Raw genomic sequence first — 23,341 nt, forward strand, 5'->3', positions numbered from 1 at the left:
GGTCCGGAAGATGCCACGGCACCTCTACGGACAGATGGAGCAGGTCTGGGTACCAAGCTCGCCTGGGCCAGTCCGGAGCAATGAGGATGACCCGACAGCCCTCCATTCTGATCTTGCGCAGGACTCTGGGCAAGAGCTAGAGGGGGAAACACGTAGGACAGACGAAACTGGGACCAATCTTGAACCAGAGCGTCCGCTGCGAAGGCCTGAGGATCATGGGAGCGAGCCACGTAAACGGGAACCTTGTTGTTGTGACGGGATGCCATTAGGTCCACGTCCGGAGTGCCCCACTTGCGGCAGATTGACTGAAACACTGCCGGATGCAGGGACCACTCGCCGCTGTCCACGGTCTGACGGCTGAGATAATCTGCCTCCCAGTTTTCCACGCCTGGGATGTGGACTGCGGATATGGTGGACTTGGAGTCCTCCGTCCATTGAAGGATACGTTGTACCTCCAACAATGTCAGGCGGCTGCGTGTCCCGCCTTGGTGATTGATGTAGGCAACCGCTGTTGCGTTGTCTGACTGGACTCGGATGTGCTTGCCCGCCAATAGGTGGTGAAAAGCTAGGAGAGCCAGGAGCACGGCTCTGGTTTCCAGCACATTGATCGAGAGGGCTGACTCGGACGGAGTCCAAGTGCCCTGTGCTCGGTGGTGGAGACATACCGCTCCCCAGCCGGATAGACTGGCATCCGTGGTGAGGACCACCCAGGATGCAGCCAGGAAGGAGCGTCCCTGAGACAGAGAGAGGGGCCGAAGCCACCACTGAAGAGAGCTCCTGGGGTCTGTGGCGACAAGGGCACTAACCTGTGCAAGGAGGAAGGCCGCTTGTCCCAACAGCGGAGAATTTCCAGCTGCAGAGGACGCAGATGGAACTGGGCAAAGGGAACAGCCTCCATTGACGCCGCCATCTGACCCAGCACCTGCATCAGGTGCCTGATGGAATAACGGCGGGGCCTCAGCAGAGAGCGCACATCCAGTTGGAGGGATTGCTGTTTGATCAAGGGCAACTTCACAAGTGCCGGAAGAGTCTCGAACTGCATCCCTAGGTACGCGAGACTCTGGGTCGGAGTCAGAGTGGATTTGGGCAGATTGACCAGCCACCCGAATTGGGCTAGAGTGGCGAGAGTGAGCGAGACACTCCGCTGACAGTCTACGCTGGATGAAGCCTTGACTAGAAGGTCGTCCAGGTAAGGGATCACTGCCAACCCTAGGAGGTGCAGAACCGCAATCACTGCTGCCATGACTTTGGTGAATACCCGAGGGGCCGTGGCTAACCCGAAGGAGAGAGCCACGAATTGGAAATGTTCCTCTCCGATTGCAAAACGTAGCCAACGCTGGTGAGAAACTGCAATTGGCACATGCAGATAGGCATCTCTGATGTCGATGGATGCCAGGAAATCCCCTTGGGTCATTGATGCAATGACTGACCGCAGAGACTCCATGCGAAAATGCCGCACCTGAACATGCTTGTTGAGAAGCCTGAGATCCAGGATGGGCCGGAAGGAAGCGTCCTTTTTGGGGACTAGGAAGAGATTTGAGTAGAAACCTCTGAACCGTTCCCGGGCGGGAACCGGTACAATTACTCTGTTGGCCTGCAAGGATGCCACGGCCTGAGAGAAGGCGGCGGCCTTGGAACAGGGGGGAGTTGACAGAAAAAATCTGTTTGGCGGGCTGAAGGAGAATTCTATCCTGTAGCCGTGGGAGATGACATCCCGCACCCACTGATCGGAGACGTGTTGAAACCACGCGTTGCCAAAGTGGGAGAGCCTGCCACCGACTAAGGACGTTGCTGGCGCGGACAGATAGTCAAGAGGAGGCTGCCTTGGTGGCAGCAGCTCCTGCGGTCTTCTGTGGACGCGCCTTTGTGCGCCAGTTGGATTTTTGGTCCTTGGCTGAGTTAGAGGACGAGGCCGAGGGCTTAGAGGACGACCAGTTGGAGGAACGAAAGGAACGAAACCTCGACTGGTTCCTACCCTGGACAGGTTCCTGGTTTTGGTTTGTGGCATGGAAGTACTCTTCCCGCCAGTAGCTTCCTTAATAATTTCATCCAGTTGTTCACCGAATAGCCTGGACCCAGCAAAAGGGAGCCCAGCCAGGTACTTCTTTGAAGAAGCATCTGCCTTCCACTCTCGAAGCCACAAGATCCCGCGGATAGCGAGGGAATTAGCCGAAGCCACCGCAGTGCGGTGAGAAGCCTCCAGCATGGCAGACATGGCATAGGATGAAAAGCGGAAGCTTGGGAAGTTAAGGCAACCATTTCGGGCATAGATTCCCTGGCGAGGGAATGCATCTCCTCCAAGGAAGCAGAGATGGCTTTGAGAGCCCACACTGCTGCAAAAGATGGGGAGAACGAGGCCCCTGCCGCCTCATATACAGATTTGGCCAGAAGGTCAACCTGGCGGTCAGTGGAATCCTTGAGAGGTGCCATCAGCCACTGATACAACTGTCCGGGCTGAGAGTCTAGACACCAGAGGGTCCACCTTTGGTGAATGAGCCCAGTCCTTGACCACTTCTGGTGGAAAGGGAAAACGGTCATCAGAACCACGCTTTGGGAAGCGTTTGTCAGGGCAGGCCCTGGGCTTGGTCACAGTGGCCTGAAAACTGGAGTGGTTAAGGAACACACTCCTTGTTCTCGTAAGCAAGGTAAACTGGTGCTTTTTTGCCAGAGAGGGTTGCTCCTCTGATACTGGCGGATTGAGGTCCAGTACAGAATTGATGGACGCAATCAAATCACTAACATCTGAGTCACTTTCGGACAGATCAATGGGGCACATGGAGGCAGCCTCCGAGCCCCCTGTAAAGGCATCCTCCTCGTCCTGCGAGTCAGCCTCTGAAACAGAGCCGCGGGACGAGGAAGGGGAGGGAGCCCTACGTCTCCTCTTAGGAGGACGGGGTCTGGGACCAGATGAGGAATCCTCTGTGAGCTCCGCTGAGAGAGCCCTAGCAGCAGAGGCACCCTGTGAAGGGGGCTGATGCATGTTCAGCAAAGTCCGGGACAGCTGTCCCATGGAGTCGGCAAAAGACTGGGAGATAGACCTGGTTAAGGATTCTACCCAAGCCGGGGGTTCAGCCACAGGAGCCGGAGCAGCCTGAGAGACCACTGTGGGTGCGATTCCAGGCTGAGGCATTGTCAGGTTAGAGCAGGCATCACAATGTGGATAGGTGCTCGGTTCAGGCAGTATGAGCTTACATGCAGTGCATACTGAATACTGCTTTGGAGCCTTGCTCCTCGTGTGTGACATGCTGCTAGAGTGGGGGCTCTGCTAGAGTGACCCCCAGAGAGTATATACAGAGGCCCACAACCAGAGGTTGTGGCTTACCAGACCGCTGGAGCGGTATTGTGTGCCCTCCAGATCCCGAAGCCCGGACCCCCAAGCACCTCAGCAGGGATGCTGCAGCCAGCGCTGATAAAATGGCGCCGGAGCGAGGAGAGGGGGCGGGACCACTCTGAGAGCGGGAACTGAAGGGCCAAATAGACTTACAGGGGAGGAGACATGTACTCAGTGAGGAGTGTCTCTCCCCTGTGCAAACCAGCCGCTGGGCGGAGCCGCACTGTCCCTTTGCATTAATGACATGCGAGGGCAGTGAAATCGAAAGTAGGCCTCCGGCGAAGCCGGGGTCTAAATTTGAGCGGTGCGGCCGGCGCGCAGGCACCATCGGCGCGGTTCTCAGGCGACAGCCAGAGAACCGGCCGGAAATGTCAGAAAACTCACTCAGCACACTCTCCCACCATAATAAAGTATAGGGACCCCCAGAATATAAACGTCTCAGGTACTTAGCTTGCTGAGACGCAGGGTTCCAAGTCCCTGGGGATGAGTGATCCGTCCAGCAGGGTCCTGAAGGGCTGCGGATGGAGACCGGTCTCCTGCCAAGCATGGAGAACCGTACTGGCTCCCACTTCAAGCCAGAGCCCGAGGGATGGTGAAGGAGCGCGGCATGTAAGGCTCCAGCCTTGGAATCAACCTTAACAGCACCGCCGACACAGTGGGGTGAGAAGGGACATGCCGGGGGTCCAGACTTGGACCCGCTTTTCTTCAAACTCTTTCCAAAAAAAAAAAAAAGAAAAATCAGATGAGAATGCATGTGTGGATGTATGCCTCCTGAACACAAAGCAATGAACTGGCTAGATCTGGTTTCTCCAGGGGGTGTATAAGCTCAGAGGGAGGAGCTACACTTTTGAGTGTAGTACTTTGTGTGTCATCCGGAGGCAGAAGCTATACACCCAATGTCTGGGTTCCCATAGGAACGATAAAGAAATTAAAAAGTTTGATATTTTCCACTGTTAAACACTAGGGGGAGCAGCTTCTGAAATCCTACAGAAATTCCACTTTATAAAAAGCTCACATTACAACTGCAGTAAAAGTGGGCGGAGTCTGCTCTCGTGTGTGATGTCACAGCTCCACCTCCTAATCTGAGTGTTTACAACAGATAACAGAGAATGACATGTAGGGACACAGTACAGAGCCATTTTGTTGGTGACCAGAAATGTCTAAAGTGTCACCAATGACAGCATGAGTATCACACAGGATAGGATTAGATACACAGCTCAGCAGACATTATCACACAGTACACACACACACACACAGCAGCGGGGGCTGGGTAGAGGGGAGGGATGGGGTGTCATTAGATCATTAGAGACGGAAACGGCGGGGGGAGGGGCGGCAGCAGTAGCGGGGGGCTGGGAGGAGCGGAGCAATGCTCTGCTGCATGCTCACCCACAATGCTCTGCCACATGCACGCACACAATGCTCTACCAGCACACACAAGCACGCACACACATTGCTCTGCCAGCACACACACACACAAAAAATGCTCTGCCAGCACACACACAAGCACGCGCGCGCACACACAAGCACGCGCGCGCACACACAAGCACGCGCGCGCACACACAAGCACGCGCGCGCACACACAAGCACGCGCGCGCACACACAAGCACGCGCGCACACACAAGCACGCGCGCACACACAAGCACGCGCGCACACACAAGCACGCGCGCACACACTGCTCTGTCAGCACACATGCAAAATGCTAAAATTATAATTAAATAAAAACTAAATAAGCTGCGATTTTAATTTTGTATTAAAAATACTTGATTTCATAATCACTATTTTTAATACAAAAATAAAAAAATCGCGACACCTTCCCTTTAAGGCTGATGAGCAATATCAGTCGGGCTCTATATGTGTACATAGAAATACCCAGCAAGAGGGAGGGTTTGAAGTTCACAACATGTGTATATGCATGCCGTAAATCACAATAGTGAGTACACCCCTCTTTTTTTAAAAAATATTTAGATTATATCTTTTCAAGGGACAACACTGAAGATATAACTCAACACATGTCTAGTCCGTTGGCAAGAAAAGAGTACACCCCTAAGTGAAAGTGGCCAAATTGTGCTGAAATTGACAATATTTTGTGTGGCCACCATTCTTTAAGCACTGCCTTAATTTTTTGCCATTGAGTTCACTAGAGCTTCACAGGAGCCACTGGAATCCTCTTCCACAACATCACAGAGCTCGCGGACGTTCACGCTCTTGTGCTCCTCCACCTTTCATATGAAGATGCCCCCAGATGCTCAATAAGGTTTAGGTCAGGAGACATGCTTGGCCAGGGCAGCACCTTTCATTAGCAAGGCAGTTGTCACCATGGAGGTGTGGCATGTTGGAATATTGCCCTGCAGCACAGCTTCCGAAGGGAGGGGATCACGCTCTGTCTCAGTATGTCACACTACATGTTGGCATTCATGATTCCTCTCCTCAGCCAGCAGAACTCATACAGCCCCAAATCATGACACTCCAACCACCATGCTTGACTGTAGGCAGGACACACTTGTCTTTGCACTCCTCACCTGGTTGCCTCATATACTCTTGACACCATCTGAATAAGTTTATATTGGTCTCATCAGAACACAAGACATGGTTCCAGTAATCCACGTCCTTAGTCTTCAGCAAACTGCGGCTTTCTTCTGCATCATCTTTAGAAGTGTCCTTCTGGGACAACAGCCTTGCAAACAATTGCACTGTCAGGCTGACCCACACCCACCCCTTTAACCTCTGCAGCAATGCTGGCAGCACTCATACGTCTAGTCTGAAAAGACAACTTCTGCATAGGACACTAAGCACGTGCAGTAAACTTCTTTGGTTGACCATGATGAGGCCTGTTTTGAGTAAAACCTGTCTTGTTAAAGGGAACCTGTCATCAGGAATTTGGCTTTCAACCTAAACGTTTCCCCCTCTGCAGCTCGTGGGCTGCATTCTAGGAAGGTTTCTGTACTTTTTGTGCCCCTTTTTAAACCAAAATAAACACTTTATAAACTTGTACCTTTCTGTTTGAAAATCTTGTTAATTTTCCATGGGGGCGGGCCGTGTGGCGTCCGTTGCTGTAGCTTACGCCGTCCCCCATGCTCCAAATCATGCCTCATAACGCCGCCCACTGCGCCGAGGTCCCGTGCACGCCGGGACACCTAGTGACGTGATCGCAGGCACGAGAGTATGGGCGGCGCTGTGATTGCATCGCAAGTGCGCGCCCATACTCTCGTGTGCGCGCTCTCCCCTCTGTACGTCGCTCAGATCCTCTGCTTCTCCTGTGCTCCGCTCCTCCCATCTATTTCCTGCTGCAGGGTACGATGGGAAGGAGGTGACGTCGGGCCGGCGCAGAACGCTGGAGGCAGTGGGGAGAGCGCGCACACGAGAGTATGGGCGCGCACTTGCGATGTAATCACAGCGCCGCCCATACTCTCGTGCCTGCGATCACGTCACTAGGTGTCCCGGCGTGCACGGGACCTCGGCGCAGTGGGCGGCGTTATGAGGCATGATTTGGAGCATGGGGGACGGCGTAAGCTACAGCAACGGACGCCACACGGCCCGCCCCCATGGAAAATTAACAAGATTTTCAAACCGAAAGGTACAAGTTTATAAAGTGTTTATTTTGGTTTAAAAAGGGGCACAAAAAGTACAAAAACCTTCCTAGAATGCAGCCCAGGAGCTGCAGAGGGGGAAACGTTTAGGTTGAAAGCCAAATTCCTGATGACAGGTTCCCTTTAAAAAGGAACTAATCAGCACAGGATGACTGTTCACAGGAAGTACAGGCGCTCGTGCATCACGGCAGGGCTAATCATTTAAACACACCTTCCCACCATCTCCACTCTTAGCTCTTCTGTGATTGACTCTGGATTTGTAGAGGCAGAGAAGGGAGGAGATAGAAAACCAGCAGGTTGGAAGGTGTATTGAAATGAATAACCCCACCATGACACACAAGCACCTGTACTTGGTGTGAACAGTCATCCTGTGCTAATCATGTCCCTTTAAACTGCTGTATCGTCTTGGCCATCGTACTGAACCTGTTTCAGATTGTTGAAAAATTTCTTTTAGCCTAGGCATCATTATGTGAAGCAACAATTTTCTCTCAGATCCTCAGAATTCTTTGCCATGATGTGCCATGCTGAACTTCTAGCGACCAGTAAGAGAGAGTGTGAGCGATAACACCACATTTACCCCATCTGCTCCCCATTCATGTAGCGCCACTGAAGCCCTCATGGTGCTACAAGGTTCTGTATCCCCACCAGGATGCAGTGCCTACCCCCTTAGGGACCCAGAACCCCAGTGCCGGTAACACCAAAAACCCAGGTAATCCCAGTTTTCCCCAACAATGCCCATACAATGGTACCTAGATAGGGTGGGACCAATGGATGGCCGCCTATAGGTGGTGCCACTCCAGTCTACTAGTTGACTAGGTGGGAGGGGCAGACTGTGGAGAGAAGTCAGATAGAGTTGACAGTGGAGGTGTAAAGGTGTGACTGAGCAACGTCCTGACTCGGGTTGACGGTGACCTGGTACCCAGGAGAAGTGGTTGCTGGTGGAGTACTCCCAGAACTACGCACCGACGGGGTACTGAACCTTAGGACAGGAAAGAGCTTTAAGCCGACATGTTAACACCTGCACAGCAAAGGGGACCACCAAGGACCTTACTGACCCTAAAGAATCCAAAAACTCAGTAGCAAAGGGAGAACCGGGAACAGGACCAGACACTTCATCCCCACAGAGTTCACGCTACCGTCAGGCGGACAGAAGTGGACAAACCACAGACCGGGGACCCCCAGTAGTTCCATACCACGGGGACCCACTTACCAGAGATAGGTGCAGGGGAAGAAGATACCAGAGAACCAGACTGGCACTGGGACGAAGGGGTCCTGGAGGCGAAAACAGTCGGCCTCGGGCAACCAGTTACCATCTCAGCAGTGAGTAAACCAGTTGCACTGAATACGTGTCTGGACTCCTTCTTCCGACGCCCACCGCACCATACATCTGCTGGGGCAAAACCCTACTTGCGGAGGGTCTACCATACTATCTGCTAATACCATCAGCCCCAGTAGAGACATTTTGCAGCGGCGGCTCCCTACACTTAGACGCAACACCGCAAGTGGTGTCACAAATCACTTTAATTCACCAATCCCCTGTAAATATCCCCATTACAAAAAGGGCCCAGGGCACAGAACCGGGTAACGGCCACCATCGTGACATTCCCAAGACGTACACTGCCAGGAACTGAGTACCCCATATCCCTGCTGGGTGCTACATTGATGCCTAAGATCTCACCATGATCAGAAAACCTCTTAATTCTCCATTTACACGTGTGTCTGTGGATTATGCGTCCTGCACCTATGGTTGAGCAGACATGCACTTGTTCTCAAGCGTCAGACGCTGGACATGGCTGTGATTGAGATATTATACACATATACACACACACACACACACACACACACATATATATTATATATACACACACACACACACACACCAAAACTTTGGACACACCTTCTCATCTCTAGAACAACTGTTAAGAGGAGACTTTGTGCAGCAGGCCTTCATGGTAAAATAGCTGCTAGGAAACCACTGCTAAGGACAGGCAACAAGCAGAAGAGACTTGTTTGGGCTAAAGAACACAAGGAATGGACATTAGACCAGTGGAAAACTGTGCTTTGGTCTGATGAGTCCAAATTTGAGATCTTTGGATCCAACCACCGTGTCTTTATAGAAAAGGTGAACGGATGGACTCCACATGGCTGGTTCCCACCGTGAAGCATGGAGGAGGTAGTGTGATGGTGCTGACACGGGTGGGGAGATATATACACACACACACACACACACACACACACATATATATATACATACACATATATATATATATGTATAAATACACACACACACACACACTCTCTCTTTATATCTTACTGACACATGTGGGGAGCAGAAGGAGACAGCCAGATGTGGTTGTGTCCTCAGTGTTCATTGCTGTATCTTGACATAATGTATACTGCACTATGTTATAAAAACATGATATATCTGCAAGGGTTGGATGAGATTCCCATGGAGAGTATTGTGGGAGTAACACTGGTGTCACACACAGCGACAACGACGTCGCTGCTACGTCACCATTTTCTGTGACGTTGCAGCGACGTCGCTGTCGCTGTGTGTGACATCCAGCAACGACCTGGCCCTTGCTGTGAGGTCGCCGGTCGTTGCTGAATGTCCAGCTTCATTTTTTGGTCGTCACGCTCCCGCTGTGACACACACATCGCTGTGTGTGACAGCGAGAGAGCGACGAAATGAAGGGAGCAGGAGCTGGCGTCTGGCAGCTGCGGTAAGCTGTAACCAGCGTAAACATCGGGTAACCAAGGGAAGACCTTTCCCTGGTTACCCGATATTTACCTTAGTTAGCAGCCTCCGCCCTTGCTGCCAGTGCCGGCTCCTGCTCTGTGCACATGTGGCTGCAGTACACATCGGGTAATTAACCCGATGTGTACTGTAGCAAAGAGAGCAAGGAGCCAGCGCTAAGCAGTGTGCGCGGCTCCCTGCACTGTGACATGTAGCTGCAGTACACATCGGGTTAATTAACCCGATGTGTACTGTACCTAGGAGAGCAAGGAGCCAGCGCTAAGCGCGGCTCCCTGCTCTCTGCACATGTAGCACAGCGACGTTATGATCGCTGCTGCGTCGCTGTGTTTGACAGCTAAGCAGCGATCATAACAGCGACTTACAAGGTCGCTGTTACGTCACAGAAAATGGTGACGTAACAGCGACATCGTTGTCGCTGTCGCTTAGTGTGAACCCAGCTTAAGGTTATGGGGTCATTTATTTATCACAGAAACTGATCATCTAAATGTGAGATCTGAAACACACAGTACCTGAAATTCATCTTGATTGCTCTGAACATTGCACCATCTTGCTATAGGTTCAGGAACAACCTCCCAGTCTTCATTGCATTTCTTGAGGATGTTGACAAATGTAGATTTGCCTGCAGCTGTAAGAGAATGACGAATACAGAAATTTAGAGGTTTTTTTCACACCGATTGATGAATTTTCCCCTATCAGGTGGCATCGTTTTCGGGATCGCTGGTAAGTCGTTGTGTGTGACTGGGCCTTTACACCCAAGGCAGACGTTCTTACCGACACAATGTTTTGGGGTAGATATGATATATTTGGTCGCCTCTTATTGTAATGTGTTGTGGTGGCAAAGAAAAAAGTAATTCTGGAGTTTTATATTTTTTTTTTCACTGTTTGGATTCATTTATTTTATATTTTACAGAGCAACACATGAAATCATGGTCTATGAATACTGGCTCGCAGGCAGATCAGTGACAGACACAGGGCTCATCAGCTGACCCCTGGATGTCATGACAGCCCATCAGTGCCATGTGACCACACCACAGGGCCAAAGGGGAGCAGGGAATGGCGCACGCCCCACTTGCACATGTTAAATCCAACAGTCAGAGATTGACAGCAGGACTTGACATCCACCCATGATGGTAGAGGCACATGTCGGCTGATCAAATCAGCAGACATGCAGGGAGGAAAAGAAGGGACACGCGCCATGACATACTAGTATGTCATAGGGGTTAAAGAGATTATCATGCTTTTACCATTTAATCTGAGAGCACCATGGTGTAGGGGCAGAGAGTCTGATTCCAGTAATGCATTACTTAGAAAATTTTATTTTAATCTGCACAAAACCTCGGGTTTAGGCCAGATGCTCTGTATAACCTCACCACTGATCAGCAGCTTTCTGCCTATGCACAGTGTACACAGGATGCTGCCATTAATGGTGGGGTTATAGGGCATGTGCGCACCTAACCACTTTTTTTTAGCTCCAAAGATGCTGCTTTTTGGCCGCAAAAAAATGCATCTGCGGCAAAAACGCATAAAAAAAAAGCATGCGTTTACCGTGTTTAGGTGCGTTTTTGTTCATGCATGTTTGGGTTTTTTTTTCATCAGTGAACAATGCCATTAAAGATTGGTGAAGAAAAAAAAATAAATAAGATCTTATGTCATTTCCTTCATCAATCTGTTCTCCTTTATTCTCCGCAGCAGCTGCAGAACTAGACAGCTCAGCATGCTCCATCCAGGATTGTATGCAGGAGTTTTTTGCCCAAACTTTTGTATGCTAGGCAGGTACGGGCTGCCCCCAACCCCCAGCTGCCTATTTGTACCCAGTTGGGAAGGAAAAGTATAGAGAAGCCCGTTTTTTTTTTTTTTATTTCATGAAATTAAAAAAACAAGAAGAAAACGAGGTGGGCTTTGCCCAATTTTTGTGTCCAGCCAGGTACAACTTGTCAGCTGGGGGATTGGAATCCGCAGCGCAGGGTGCCCAATCTTTCTGGACACCCCCACTACGAGTTGCAGTCCGCAGTCGCCTCAGAAAATGGCGCTCTCATAGAAGCTACATCTTCTGGCGCTGTACCTAACTCTTCTAGTGGCCCTGGTGCCGGGTGGCTCGCTGGGTAATAATGGGGTTAGGGCTAGCTGTGCATTATCAACTGGCCCAAAGCCCGAAATTCATGGTGTCACGCCAATATTAGACATTGCCACCATGAATCTCTAAAAGGGAAAAGAAGGGAATTTTGTTACTTACCGTAAATTCCTTTTCTTCTAGCTCCAATTGGGAGACCCAGATGATTGGGGTGTATAGCTACTGCCTCCGGAGGCCACACAAAGTATTACACTAAAAAGTGTAAGGCCCCTCCCCTTCTGCATATACACCCCCCGTGGATCACGGGCTGCTTCAGTTTTAGTGCAAAAGCAAGAAGGAGGAAAGCCAATAACTGGTTAAACAATTCAATCCGAAGGAACATCGGAGAACTGAAACCATTCAACATGAACAACATGTGTACCCGAACAACCAAAAAATCCCGAAGGAACAGGGGCGGGTGCTGGGTCTCCCAATTGGAGCTAGAAGAAAAGGAATTTACAGTAAGTAACAAAATTCCCTTCTTCTTCGGCGCTCCATTGGGAGACCCAGACGATTGGGACGTCCAAAAGCAGTCCCTGGGTGGGTAAATTAATACCTCAAGTTTGGACTGTAAAAACAGCCCTTCCCTACATGGAGGCAACCGCCGCCTGCAGGACTCTTCTACTTAGGCTGGCATCCGCCTAAGCGTAGGCATGCACCTGATAACGCTTGGTGAAGGTGTGCAGACTCGCCCAGGTAGCCGCCTGGCACACCTGCTGAGCCGTAGCCTGGTGCCGTAATGTCCAGGACGCACCCACGGCTCTGGTAGAATGGGCCCTCAGCCCTGGTGGAACCGGAAGCCCAGCAGAACGGTAGGCTTCAAGAATTGGTTCCTTGATCCATCGAGCCAGGGTGGATTTGGAAGCCTGCGACCCTTTGCGCTGACCAGCGACAAGTACAAAGGGTGCATCCGAGCGGCGCAGGGGCGCCGTGCGGGAAATGTAGATTCTGAGCGCTCTCATCAGATCCAACAAATACAAATCCAATTCATATCGATGAACTGGATGAGGACAAAAGGAAGGTAAGGAGATATCCTGACTGAGATGAAAAAGGGGGATACCACCTTAGGGAGAAACCCCGGAATCAGGCGCAGCACTACCTTGTCTTGGTGAAACACCAAGAAGGGAGCTTTGGATGACCGCGCTGCGAGCTCGGACACTCTCTGAAGAGACGTGACCGCTACCAAAAAGGCCACTTTCTGTGAAAGTCGAGAAAGTGAAACATCCCTCAGAGGCTCAAAGGGCGGCTCCTGGAGAGCAATTAGTACCCTGTTCAGATCCCATGGGTCTAACGGCCTCTTGTACGGAGGGACAATGTGACAAACCCCCTGCAGGAACGTGCGTACCTGAGGAAGTCGCCCTATGCGCTTCTGAAAGAATACAGACAGCGCTGGGACTCGTCCGTTAAGGGAGCCGAGCGACAAACCTTTTCCCAAACCAGATTGCAGGAAGGAAGGAAAAGTAGGCAATGCAAATGTCCAGGGAGACACTCCCTGAGCAGAGCACTAAGATAAGAATATCTTCCACGTCTTGTGGTGGATCTCGGCAGACGTCGGCTTCCTAGCCCGTCTCATGGTGACAATGACGTCTTGAGATAATCCTGAAGACGCTAGGATCCAGGACTCAATAGCCACCAGTCAGGTTCAGGGCTGTAGAATACAGATGGAAAAAACGGCCCTTGGGACAGTAAGTCTGGCCAGTCTGGTAGTGCCCACGGTTGGCCGACCGTGAGATGCCACAGATGCAGGTACCACGACCTCCTCGGCCAGTCTGGGGCGACGAGGATGGCGCGGCGGCAATCGGAGCTGATCTTGCGTAGCCCTCTGGACAACAGTGTCAGAGGGGGAAACACATAGGGTAGCTGGAACTGCGACCAATCCTGAACTAAGGCGCCTGCCGCCAGAGCTCTTTGATCGTGAGACCGCGCCATGAAAATCGGGCCCTTGTTGTTGTGCCGAGACGCCATTAGGTTGACGTCCGGCCTCCCCCAGCGGCTACAGATTTCTTGAGACCCGTCCGGGTGCAGAGACCATTCCCCTGCGTCCATGCCCTGGCGACTGAGGAAGTCTGCTTCCCAGTTTTCTACGCCCGGGATGTGAACTGCGGATATGGTGAGTGCTCTGTCTTCCACCCTCATCAGAAGCCGCCGGACTTCCTGGGAGGCTTGCCGACTGCGTGTTCCGCCTTGGTGGTTGATGTATGCCACCGCTGCGAAGTTGTCCGACTGAATTCGGATCTGTTTGCCTTCCAGCCTCTGCTGGAAGGCTTGCAGGGCAAGATACCCTGCCCAGATTTCCAGAACATTGATCTGAGGGGTGGACTCCTCTGAAGAGAGTCCTTGCCCGTCTGAGAAAGGGGTACGTTCCTGTCTAGGGACGTTGACTTCCCATCCCATTGGCGAAGAATGTCCTATAGGAGTGGACGCAGATGAAACTGCGCGAAAAGGACTGCCTCTGCATGAGGCGTCTTAAGGGGTGTGACTGGCCTTGAAGGAGAGACTGCACCCCCGTCTGTAGTGAACGCTGTATGTCCAGGGGGAGCTGCACTATCGTTGAGAGAGTGTGAAGCTCCATGCCAAGATATGTCAGCGATTGGGTAGGCGTCAGATTTAACTTTGAAAAGTTTATGATCCACCCGAAACTCTGGAGAGTCTCCAGCGCCACGTTCAGGCTGTGTTGGCATGCCTCTTGAGAGGGTGCCTTGACAAGTAGATCGTCCAAGTAAGGGATCACAGAGTGACCCTGAGAGTGCAGGACTACTCCCACTGCTGCCATGAACTTGTGAAAAGCCGTGGGGCTGTCGCCAGACCGAAGGGCAGGGCTACGAACTGAAGATGCTCGTCTTCAATAACGAATCGTAGCCAACACCGGTGCTCTGGAGCAATCGGCACGTGGAGATAAGCATCCTGATGTCTATTGACGCTAGGAAATCTCCTTGAGATATGGAGGCAATGACGGAGCGGAGGGATTCCATCCGGAACCGCCTGGTTTTCACGTGCTTGTTGAGCAGGTTTAGGTCCAAAACGGAACGGAAGAGCCGTCGTTTTTTGGTACCACAACCAGATTGGAGTAAAAACCGTATCTTGTTCCTGAGGAGGAACAGGGATTACCACTCCTTCTGCCTGCAGAAGAGCATCGGCTCGGTCGGGAGGTGAGGAAGTTCTGAAAATCTAGTCGGAGGACGAGAACAGAACTCTATCCTGTACACGTGAGACAAAATGTCTCTCACCCACCGGTCTTTGACCTGTGGCAGCTAGATGTCGCCAAAGCGGGAGAGTCTGCCACCGACCGCGGATGCGGAGAGAGAGGGCTGAACGGCATGAGGAAACCGCCTTGGTAGCGGTTCCTTCGGCTGCCTTCCTTGGGCGTGATTGAGCCTGCCAGGAATCTGCGCCTCTCTGAGCTTTTTGAGTCCTTGTGGACGAGGACAATTGGGACCTGCCCGAGCCTGGGAAGGACCGAAACCTCGACTGTCCCTTCCTCTGTTGGGTGTTGTTTGATCTGGGCTGGTGTAAGGAAGAGTCCTTACCCTTGGACTGTTTAATGATTTCATCCAATCGCTCACCAAACAGTCTGTCACCAGATAACGGCAAAGTGGTTAAGCACTTTTTTGGAAGCAGAATCTGCTTTCCATTCCCTCAACCACAAGGCTCTGCGTAAAACCACGGAGTTGGCGGACGCCACTGACGTACGGCTCGTAGAGTGCAGGACAGCACTAATAGCGTAAGTCGCAATGCAGACATTGCGAGGTTAAGGACGCCATCTGCGGCACAGATGTACATGTGACAGTGTCCACGTGCGCAAGACCAGCTGAAAAAGCTTGGAATGCCCATACGGCTGCGAATGCCGGAGCAACCGACACGCCGATAGCTTCATAGACAGAATTCAACCAGAGGACCATCTGTCTGTCAGTGGCATCTTTAAGTGAAGTCCCATCTTCCACTGCAACTATGGATCTAGCCGCAAGCCTGGAGATAGGGGAATCCACCTTTGGACACTGGGTCCAGCGCTTGACCCCGTCAGGGGGAAAAAAGGATAACGTGTATCCTTAATACGATTGGAGAACGCTTATCTGGATAAGTGTGGTGTTTCCGGATTGCTTCTCTGAAGTCAGAGTGGCCAGAAAAGTACTCAATATACGCTTGAGATACTGAAAAGGGATTTCTCCTGCTGTGAAGCTGACTCCTCCACCGGAGGAGCTGAGGGAGAAATATCCAACATTCCCTTGATGGACGCTAGAAGATCATTCACTATGGCGTCACCATCCGGAGTATCCGGATTGAGAGCGGTCTCAGGATCAGAGTCCTGATCAGCTACGTCTGCCTCATCATACAGAGAGTCCCGCTGGGACCCTAACCAGTGATGAAGCCGAGTGCCGCTCCCAGCGAGCTCGCTTAGACTGTCTGGGACTGTCGTCCGTGTCAGAGCCTGCGCCCTGGGATGCATGGGACCCCCCCGGAGCACTGATTTGTTCCAAATGAGGGCGTATCAACATTGCCCATGGTCCGTCTGGACTGCAAAGTCTCTAAGATGTTAGTCACAGTCACAGACCTATCAGCCGAAACTGCAACTCCGTCCCTGTCCTTGGACAGGGTTCACAGGTGGTTCCTTTAGCCACCTCTAGCAGAGACCCCGGCTGACCAAGTGCTATAGGGGAGCATTGCACACAATGGGGACAGTGGAACCTGCCGTGTGGAACAGTATCACGTGCAGTACAAGCAGCATAGAAAGCCTGTGCCTTGGCACTTTCTTTTTTGCTGCTGTTGTCTAGCCATCTAGAAGCATATAGCCAAGAATAGCGACCGTACAGTGCAATGTATAGCATACAAGCAGAAAGTACAAATGAACACTTCAGCACATGCAGTACAAGCAGCATAGAAAGCCTGTGCCTTAGCACCCTTGCTTTTTGCTGCTGTTGTCCAGCCATCTAGGAGTATATAGTCCGACATAGTCAGCAGCTTCTGCTGACTAAAAACAGTGGAGCTATGCGTGGATGTCTGACCTCCTTCGCACAAAGCATGAAAACTGAAGCAGCCCGTGATCCACGGGGGGTGTATATGCAGAAGGGGAGGGGCCTTACACTTTTTAGTGTAATACTTTGTGTGGCCTCCGGAGGCAGTAGCTATACACCCCAATCGTCTGGGTCTCCCAATGGAGCGCCGAAAAAAAAAAAAAAAAACAACCTCAAAAAAATTTTTATTTGATATAAAACACAAGCACAATTAGTGACTCCATCTTTATTGAATGAAACCCCCCCCCCCCCACCTGCAGTAATCCTGTGTCAAGGGTCCCGTGATGTCCAATCCAGATCCAATATCATCTGATCGGTTTGCTGGAAAGCAAAGTGATCAGATGATGTGTCGGGTTCAAGAACGTGAATCACATGATATCAGCTGATTGTATAAAAGCCGTTTATACAATCAGCTGATGCATCAGTGCAAAAAAAAAAAAACAAACAAAACAAAAACACACACTACACATTTCTGTGCAGACTCCAGTCTGATCGCTCCAGGACCTGGCGGTAGTCAGCTGATGCCGTCACCTGACGGCATCAGTTGATCGTTTAAAATGGCCGGACGGTAAAAAGCCGGCCTCACCGCTGGACGTATACTGTCAGCTGACGCAGTCAGGTGACCGCATCAGCTGATCACCGGCAGGTCCTGGAATGATCGGACGTGTCTCGGGAGTCTGCAGAGAAGGGAGTATGATTTTTTTTTCTACTGTTGACTTTTGATTTTGCAGCTGCTTCCACCTCCCGTCTGGACATGGCGCCGGACGGGAGGTGGCGGTACCGGGAGGATTCACTCTTCTATCAACAGAAGGAATCCTCTTCCTGTACACGTCACTGTACTACCCACCCCTTGCGTTTATAGTTGCATTTTTAGTCATACGAACGTAGCTATATTTGCAATTTGCGTCTTTGATCTCATTGAACTCAATGGGTGAAAAACGGAGGAATAATTGACATGCTGCGTTTTTGTGGGCACGCACCACAAAAATGCAGCTAAAACAAACTGTGTGCAGACAGCAAAGATGAAAACTCAGACTTTGTTGGTGAAGTAAGGGTATGTGCGCACATTGCTTTTTACCTGCTTTTTTGCTGCTTTTTCTTCTGCGCTGTTTAATGCCAAAATGGATGTGTTCTTCTATTCAAGCAAAGTCTATGGGAATTTGGGTTTCTTGTTCACACTATGTTGTTCAAAATGCTGCCTTTTTGTGGCAGAACTTTGGTCAAAAACTCAGCTTTTCAAAGAAGCAACATGTCAATTGTTTTTGCCATTTGGGTTTTGCACTGCAAAGCTGAGTTTTTGACCAAAGTTCTGCCACAAAAAGGCAGCATTTTGAACAACATAGTGTGAACAAGAAACCCAAATTCCCATAGACTTTGCTTGAATAGAAGAACACATCCATTTTGGCATTAAACAGCGCAGAAGAAAAAGCAGCAAAAAAGCAGGTAAAAAGCAACGTGCGCACATACCCTTAGTCATGCAGTTTTCTGAACAAAAACGCACCCGAAAAACGCGGTAAAAAAGTGCGCACATAGCCATACACCGCTCAGCATTCAAAAGAACTGCTGAAATTACAGTTCTCTGCTGCACCCATAAAACTAATTGATACATTGCTGGAATCAGGGTCTCAACCCCAACATTATGCTGATGACAGATTGTGTTAAACTTTTGTTAAGTATTCACTTTATATCTGGTAGGCTTAATGGAGCAGAGGCTACAGAGATAAAATGAACACTGTTTTCGCTTCGTTATCAGAGCCAGGAAATTAGCTATAACAGTTACCATTCACTATACAGAGAGTATGCAGTAATCACTCCCAAAGCTCTACAGTGTGTGTAAGGCTACTTTCACACTTGCTCTGGACGGCTTCCGTAGCATTGCGTTGTGTGACGGATGCAATGGATGCGTTGCATATAATGGCACAACGGATGCTACGGATCGTACAAAACAACGGAAAGCTTTTTTTTTTTTTCTTATCTACAGTTTTATCGGCAGCAGACTATTGTGAACGATCAGCTGATCGCTCTCAATAGCCGGCTGCCGGGCGCTCAGCTGATCGCTCTCACATGCCGGCGGCCGATCAGCTGATCATTCGGCCACAGAGAATGTGTGCGGGGGCGGAGTGCAGAGTGGGTGGAGCCGAGCGGGCCATGGCGCTGAGGACAGGTGAGTGTGTATGTATGTATGCATGCATGTGTGTATGTATGTGTACATACATGCGGAGTGGAGTGCGGGAGGGGGCAGAGCCAAGCGGGGAAGTGTCGGGCTTCCTGCACACGTAGCGAGGGTAAATATCGGCAAAGCACTTTGCTTGGTTACCCGATACTTACCTTGGTTACTGGTGCAGGGAGCCAGAGAGCGCATGCACAGTGAAATCCTACGGATTGCGATGCTCAAAAAAAGTTACATGCTGTCTTCCTCCCGCCCGGCGCATCATCAAAATAACGACGCTGCTTCGTCCAGCGGATGGAACGCTGACACTTGCGTTACAGTGCGTCATCCATACAAGTCTATGGAGAATAGCGCAGTGCGTTAACTGACTGCGCTATTCTCCATAGTGACGGACTGCGCTGAATGCAAGTGTGAAAGTACCCTATACTAGGTTGTCAGTGTGCTGGGGATGTCCCTGGCTAGGAGGCAGTAATTATAAAGGACCCTGCACAGCTCCAATGACTAGAGGCTGGTGGGTAATTCAGGATTAGAGTTCCTTTTCTCATTGTAGCTTCAGTAAGGTTTTTATGCTGTGTACCTGAAGATGAACCATATATCTGCAAGAAAATAGTGATTCTGGGCACGACGGGTTCCCTTTAATGTCCAAAGCCCATCTGTTTCACTACTCATGCACAAATCCTAATGATTCTTCTGGTCCGACAAATGGAGTATCCAAAGTAAAGTGTCAGCCCACCAGTAAAGCTAAGGGCTCATTCAGATGATTGTTCCGTTTGTCAGTTTTTTGGTTTTTTTCCATGTTTTGTGGACCTACAGACAAGACCATGTTTTCAATGTGTTTTGTGTAGGAACAGATGGCACATAGAAGTGCTTCTGTGTGCCATCCGTGTCCATATATCCATTCTGTTATTATGGAACATTTCCTATTCTTCAAAATGCAGACCGTGACCAAATACAAATCAATGGGTGGGCAAAATACATGGAAGCCCTTTCGTATGGCTTCCGTCTATGGGTGCCTCTTCCAGCCCTGCAGTTGCTCACACAGCAGTGTATGAGCAGCTGCGGGGAATGACAAGCGCAGACGTCACGAGGTTAACCAAGTTCATTACCTGCGTTAATGAACTCTGCTGAACTTGTGACCTCAGCGCTCATCACTGAGCTCTCCAGCCCACCATATTCTCAAATCAAGTATCGCAGGCTTTGACATATATTATATATAACTGGCAGCACTTCCAATAGTATGAACAGGTACGTATCTGTACATAATGAAAAATATAACTGTAAAGGCAACCTAATACATTTTTTTAGAGGTGTTTTGCACCTGTACACACTATTGAAAGTTCTGCCAGTCTTTTTTTTTTGATCGAGAGATGTAGTGTGTCCACCCATATCCTGTCCACCGCCATTATTGTCCACCCATATCCTGTCCACCGCCATTATTGTTCACCCATATCCTGTCCACCGCCATTATTGTCCACCCATATCCTGTCCACCGCCATTAACTTGAGAACGGCGGCAGCTATAGGCGTCGATTCGTATTGAATTGATTATGCCCTACAATTTTTTAATTCACTTTTTTTCTCTCTCGTGCCGTTTGAGACAAAAATGCTAACTCCGCTGTTTTCCACCAGGTGGCGCTATACACCTAAACCACAAGGCACACGGACCATATACGGAACGGTTGTCACACAGATGCATACGTGGAAAAACAGTACCGTCTCTTGCGGACCGCAAAAACGGGTTGGTTGTGTGAATGTAGCCCAAGAGACGCACTGAGGTTCGGGCATGGCAATATGATGTTCTCAGGCAAGTTTGGAGCAGGTGCACGCCAAAAAAAGAATCTCCCTCTTCATTTCTGTAAAACATAATTGCTGTTTGTGTGAAGCCCCGCAAACGCTGGGTCAGTGCATTACCTTCAGGGACTCCACGCAGCTGGATCTGGTCACCGGTAGGAGATCTTCTTCTTGTCGTGACGCCACTCTCAGTATTGCGGCCAGTAGGGACCGCCACTGCAGGTTGAGGGACGCCTGGGGCTGATGGTGAGTGCAGTTAGTTGGAATAGCCTCCTGAGAGTGAGGCAAGCCCCAGGGCCCTGTGTAGGTGCGCAGAACCACAAGGCGCAGAATAACTCCACACAGGCAGAATGTCTTTCAGGGTTTTTACTCACTTCAGGTGGCAGGGTGAGTAACCCGGGCGTAGCTGGGATGAACCAGGCGGGAACCAGGTATCCTTCAGGCTGACTTCTGATGGTGACTACCAACTCGCCTTCCTTAGCCCTTGGTGGTTTGGGGTAACCCCGACTTTTAGTCCCTATGGGGGTCACCCAGGGAAGTTGCTGAAGCCTCACTCCCCTTCGTTTGCCGTTTGCTTGTGGCCTGGACCAGCTCACTCCAGCTGCTTGCCTCCTGTGAGCTATGGGCCCTAACTGTGGCTACGTGGCTGCGGCTTTTGTGGTGTTGTGGTGTGGGCTTTGAGGGCCCCACACCGGCAGGTTTAGCAGGGAAAGGTGGATCTATCCCCACTCCGGGATCTGCCGCCCGTTTGGGCCTGGTTCTCCCTAGCAGTCTCCTTACTTCCCACTCTGTGCTCTCTCTCTAGCTGGAGATGGGTTTCGGGTAGCACTCCTAGGTGACCGTTCTCCCCCGTCGGTAGCCACTGCGCGGACGCTGTCAGACTACAGCAGCCCAGGGGAAGGGGTCAGCTCTCCTCGGAGCTCCCTGGACTCTGCTCTGAACCGGCTCACATCTGGGACCTTCACTGCTGCTCCTGTCAGAGCTTTTCTTTTCTGCTCCTCACTCCTCCACACTCTGCTGCAGACTCTTTACTCCTCCTTCTCTTTTCCCTTTTGTGCCTGCCTACGCCACCTAGCAACCAGATTCTCTTACCACACCCCTTGAGAGGAGATGGAGGCTTTTGGCCCCCTCCACTATTCCAGTGAAGGTGAAGGCTTTTCCCCCTCCTGGGATCCCCAGGGGTCCTCTCAAAGGTACATGTGTGAGACCTGATCACTATGCGCCTGTGTAGTCACACCTCGGTCAGCCTTCTGGATTACCTGTATTGTACTGTCCCCAGCATGGGTGCAGTACTCAGTGGTGCCTGACCAGGTCAGGGGCGCCACATTTGTATGTTGAGGCCAGGAAATCTGCGGCCACTTTGTACTTGGGCCATAAAAAGTGGACGTGTGACCCCGGCCATCATCAACTAAGGTGTAAATCAGATCGATCAGCCCGCTCTAGGATACAATGGTGGAATTTTTGGGCTCCAGAAAGCAGTTCCCTGAAAGTCCTATCGAGGTGAATGGGCCAAATATACCCAGATCTAGCCTCAGATGCTCACATGTCACATTCAAAACTATGTGCAAAAGTCTGTGCACCCCGATCAGTGTGACCACTTCATGAGGGTGTGCAGCAGAGATATTACCCAATGTGCTAATTCTTGGAGGTTCTGGCAGAAGTAACTGACCTATAGCAGTAACCGCAGTATGTGATCAGTGGGAACTACAAGTCCCAGCATGTCAGAAACACAGAATATTAGCCAATGTCAGACAGCGCCACTTGGCCCAGAGGACGTCTTATGTTATACTGCCCCTTTATATCCCAGGGAAGCAGCACAGTACAGCAAGGGAAAGCCATACAGATCCCAGCAACAGCCCAAACCCGGCACCTCCACTACACCCGGCCTGGTCACCCAATCACAGTGCAGCCCCTGAGCCCGCCATAGCCACACTTCTTACCGATGTTCCCCTCTATAGAGATCCGCTTCACCTTGCTCCTTTCCCCCGGAGAGGACGTGTCTGAGGAGGGCGATGGCGGGAGCTCGGAGCAGCTTCTCTTGGGCGGAGTGGCCATGGCGGGATACACGGAGATGAGAAGAGTCTGGATCTCCCGCTCCTTCTGCCTTTGAGTTTTGGCGCCCGCAGAACGAGTAGGCGGAGCTAGGACATCATTGGGTTCTGCCTATTTGAAGCGCTGTTTCGGACCAATCAATGACTGCGGTTTACTGGTGACCAATGAAGTTGTGCAGTGACTGGAAGGCGCCGAACCAATAGGAGCATAGGGGCGGGTCATCATGACATGACTACAGAACGGTCAGGAGGGGAAAAATGTCCTGGAGAATAGCGCGTACGTCACCGTACGGTGCCTGCACAGAGCCCGGCCCATTACGTCACCGTACGGTGCCTGCACAGAACCCGGCCCATTACGTCACCGTACGGTCCTGCACAGAACCCGGCCCATTACGTCACCGTACGGTGCCTGCACAGAGCCCGGCCCATTACGTCACTGTACGGTGCCTGCACAAAACCCGGCCCATTACGTCACCGTACGGTGCCTGCACAGAGCCCGGCCCATTACGTCACCGTACGGTGCCTGCACAGAGCC

General features: G+C 51.0%; 1 protein-coding gene across 1 annotated transcript in view; it reads right to left on the reverse strand.

The window, feature by feature from the left end:
- Positions 1–23,081, reverse strand: part of DCK (deoxycytidine kinase) — a 58,459-nt gene extending 35,378 nt beyond the window's left edge. Inside the window, exons 1-2 of the mRNA XM_075337356.1 lie at positions 22,696–23,081; positions 10,186–10,301 (exon numbers count right to left, since the gene is read on the reverse strand). Coding sequence (XP_075193471.1) covers positions 10,186–10,301; positions 22,696–22,810 — 231 coding nt within the window. The 5' untranslated portion in view covers positions 22,811–23,081. The remainder of the gene's footprint in view (positions 1–10,185; positions 10,302–22,695) is intronic.
- Between the last annotated feature and the right edge of the window lie 260 nt (positions 23,082–23,341).

Source organism: Anomaloglossus baeobatrachus, chromosome 1 (assembly GCF_048569485.1).
Source record: "Anomaloglossus baeobatrachus isolate aAnoBae1 chromosome 1, aAnoBae1.hap1, whole genome shotgun sequence".
Classification (NCBI taxonomy): Eukaryota; Metazoa; Chordata; class Amphibia; order Anura; family Aromobatidae; genus Anomaloglossus; species Anomaloglossus baeobatrachus.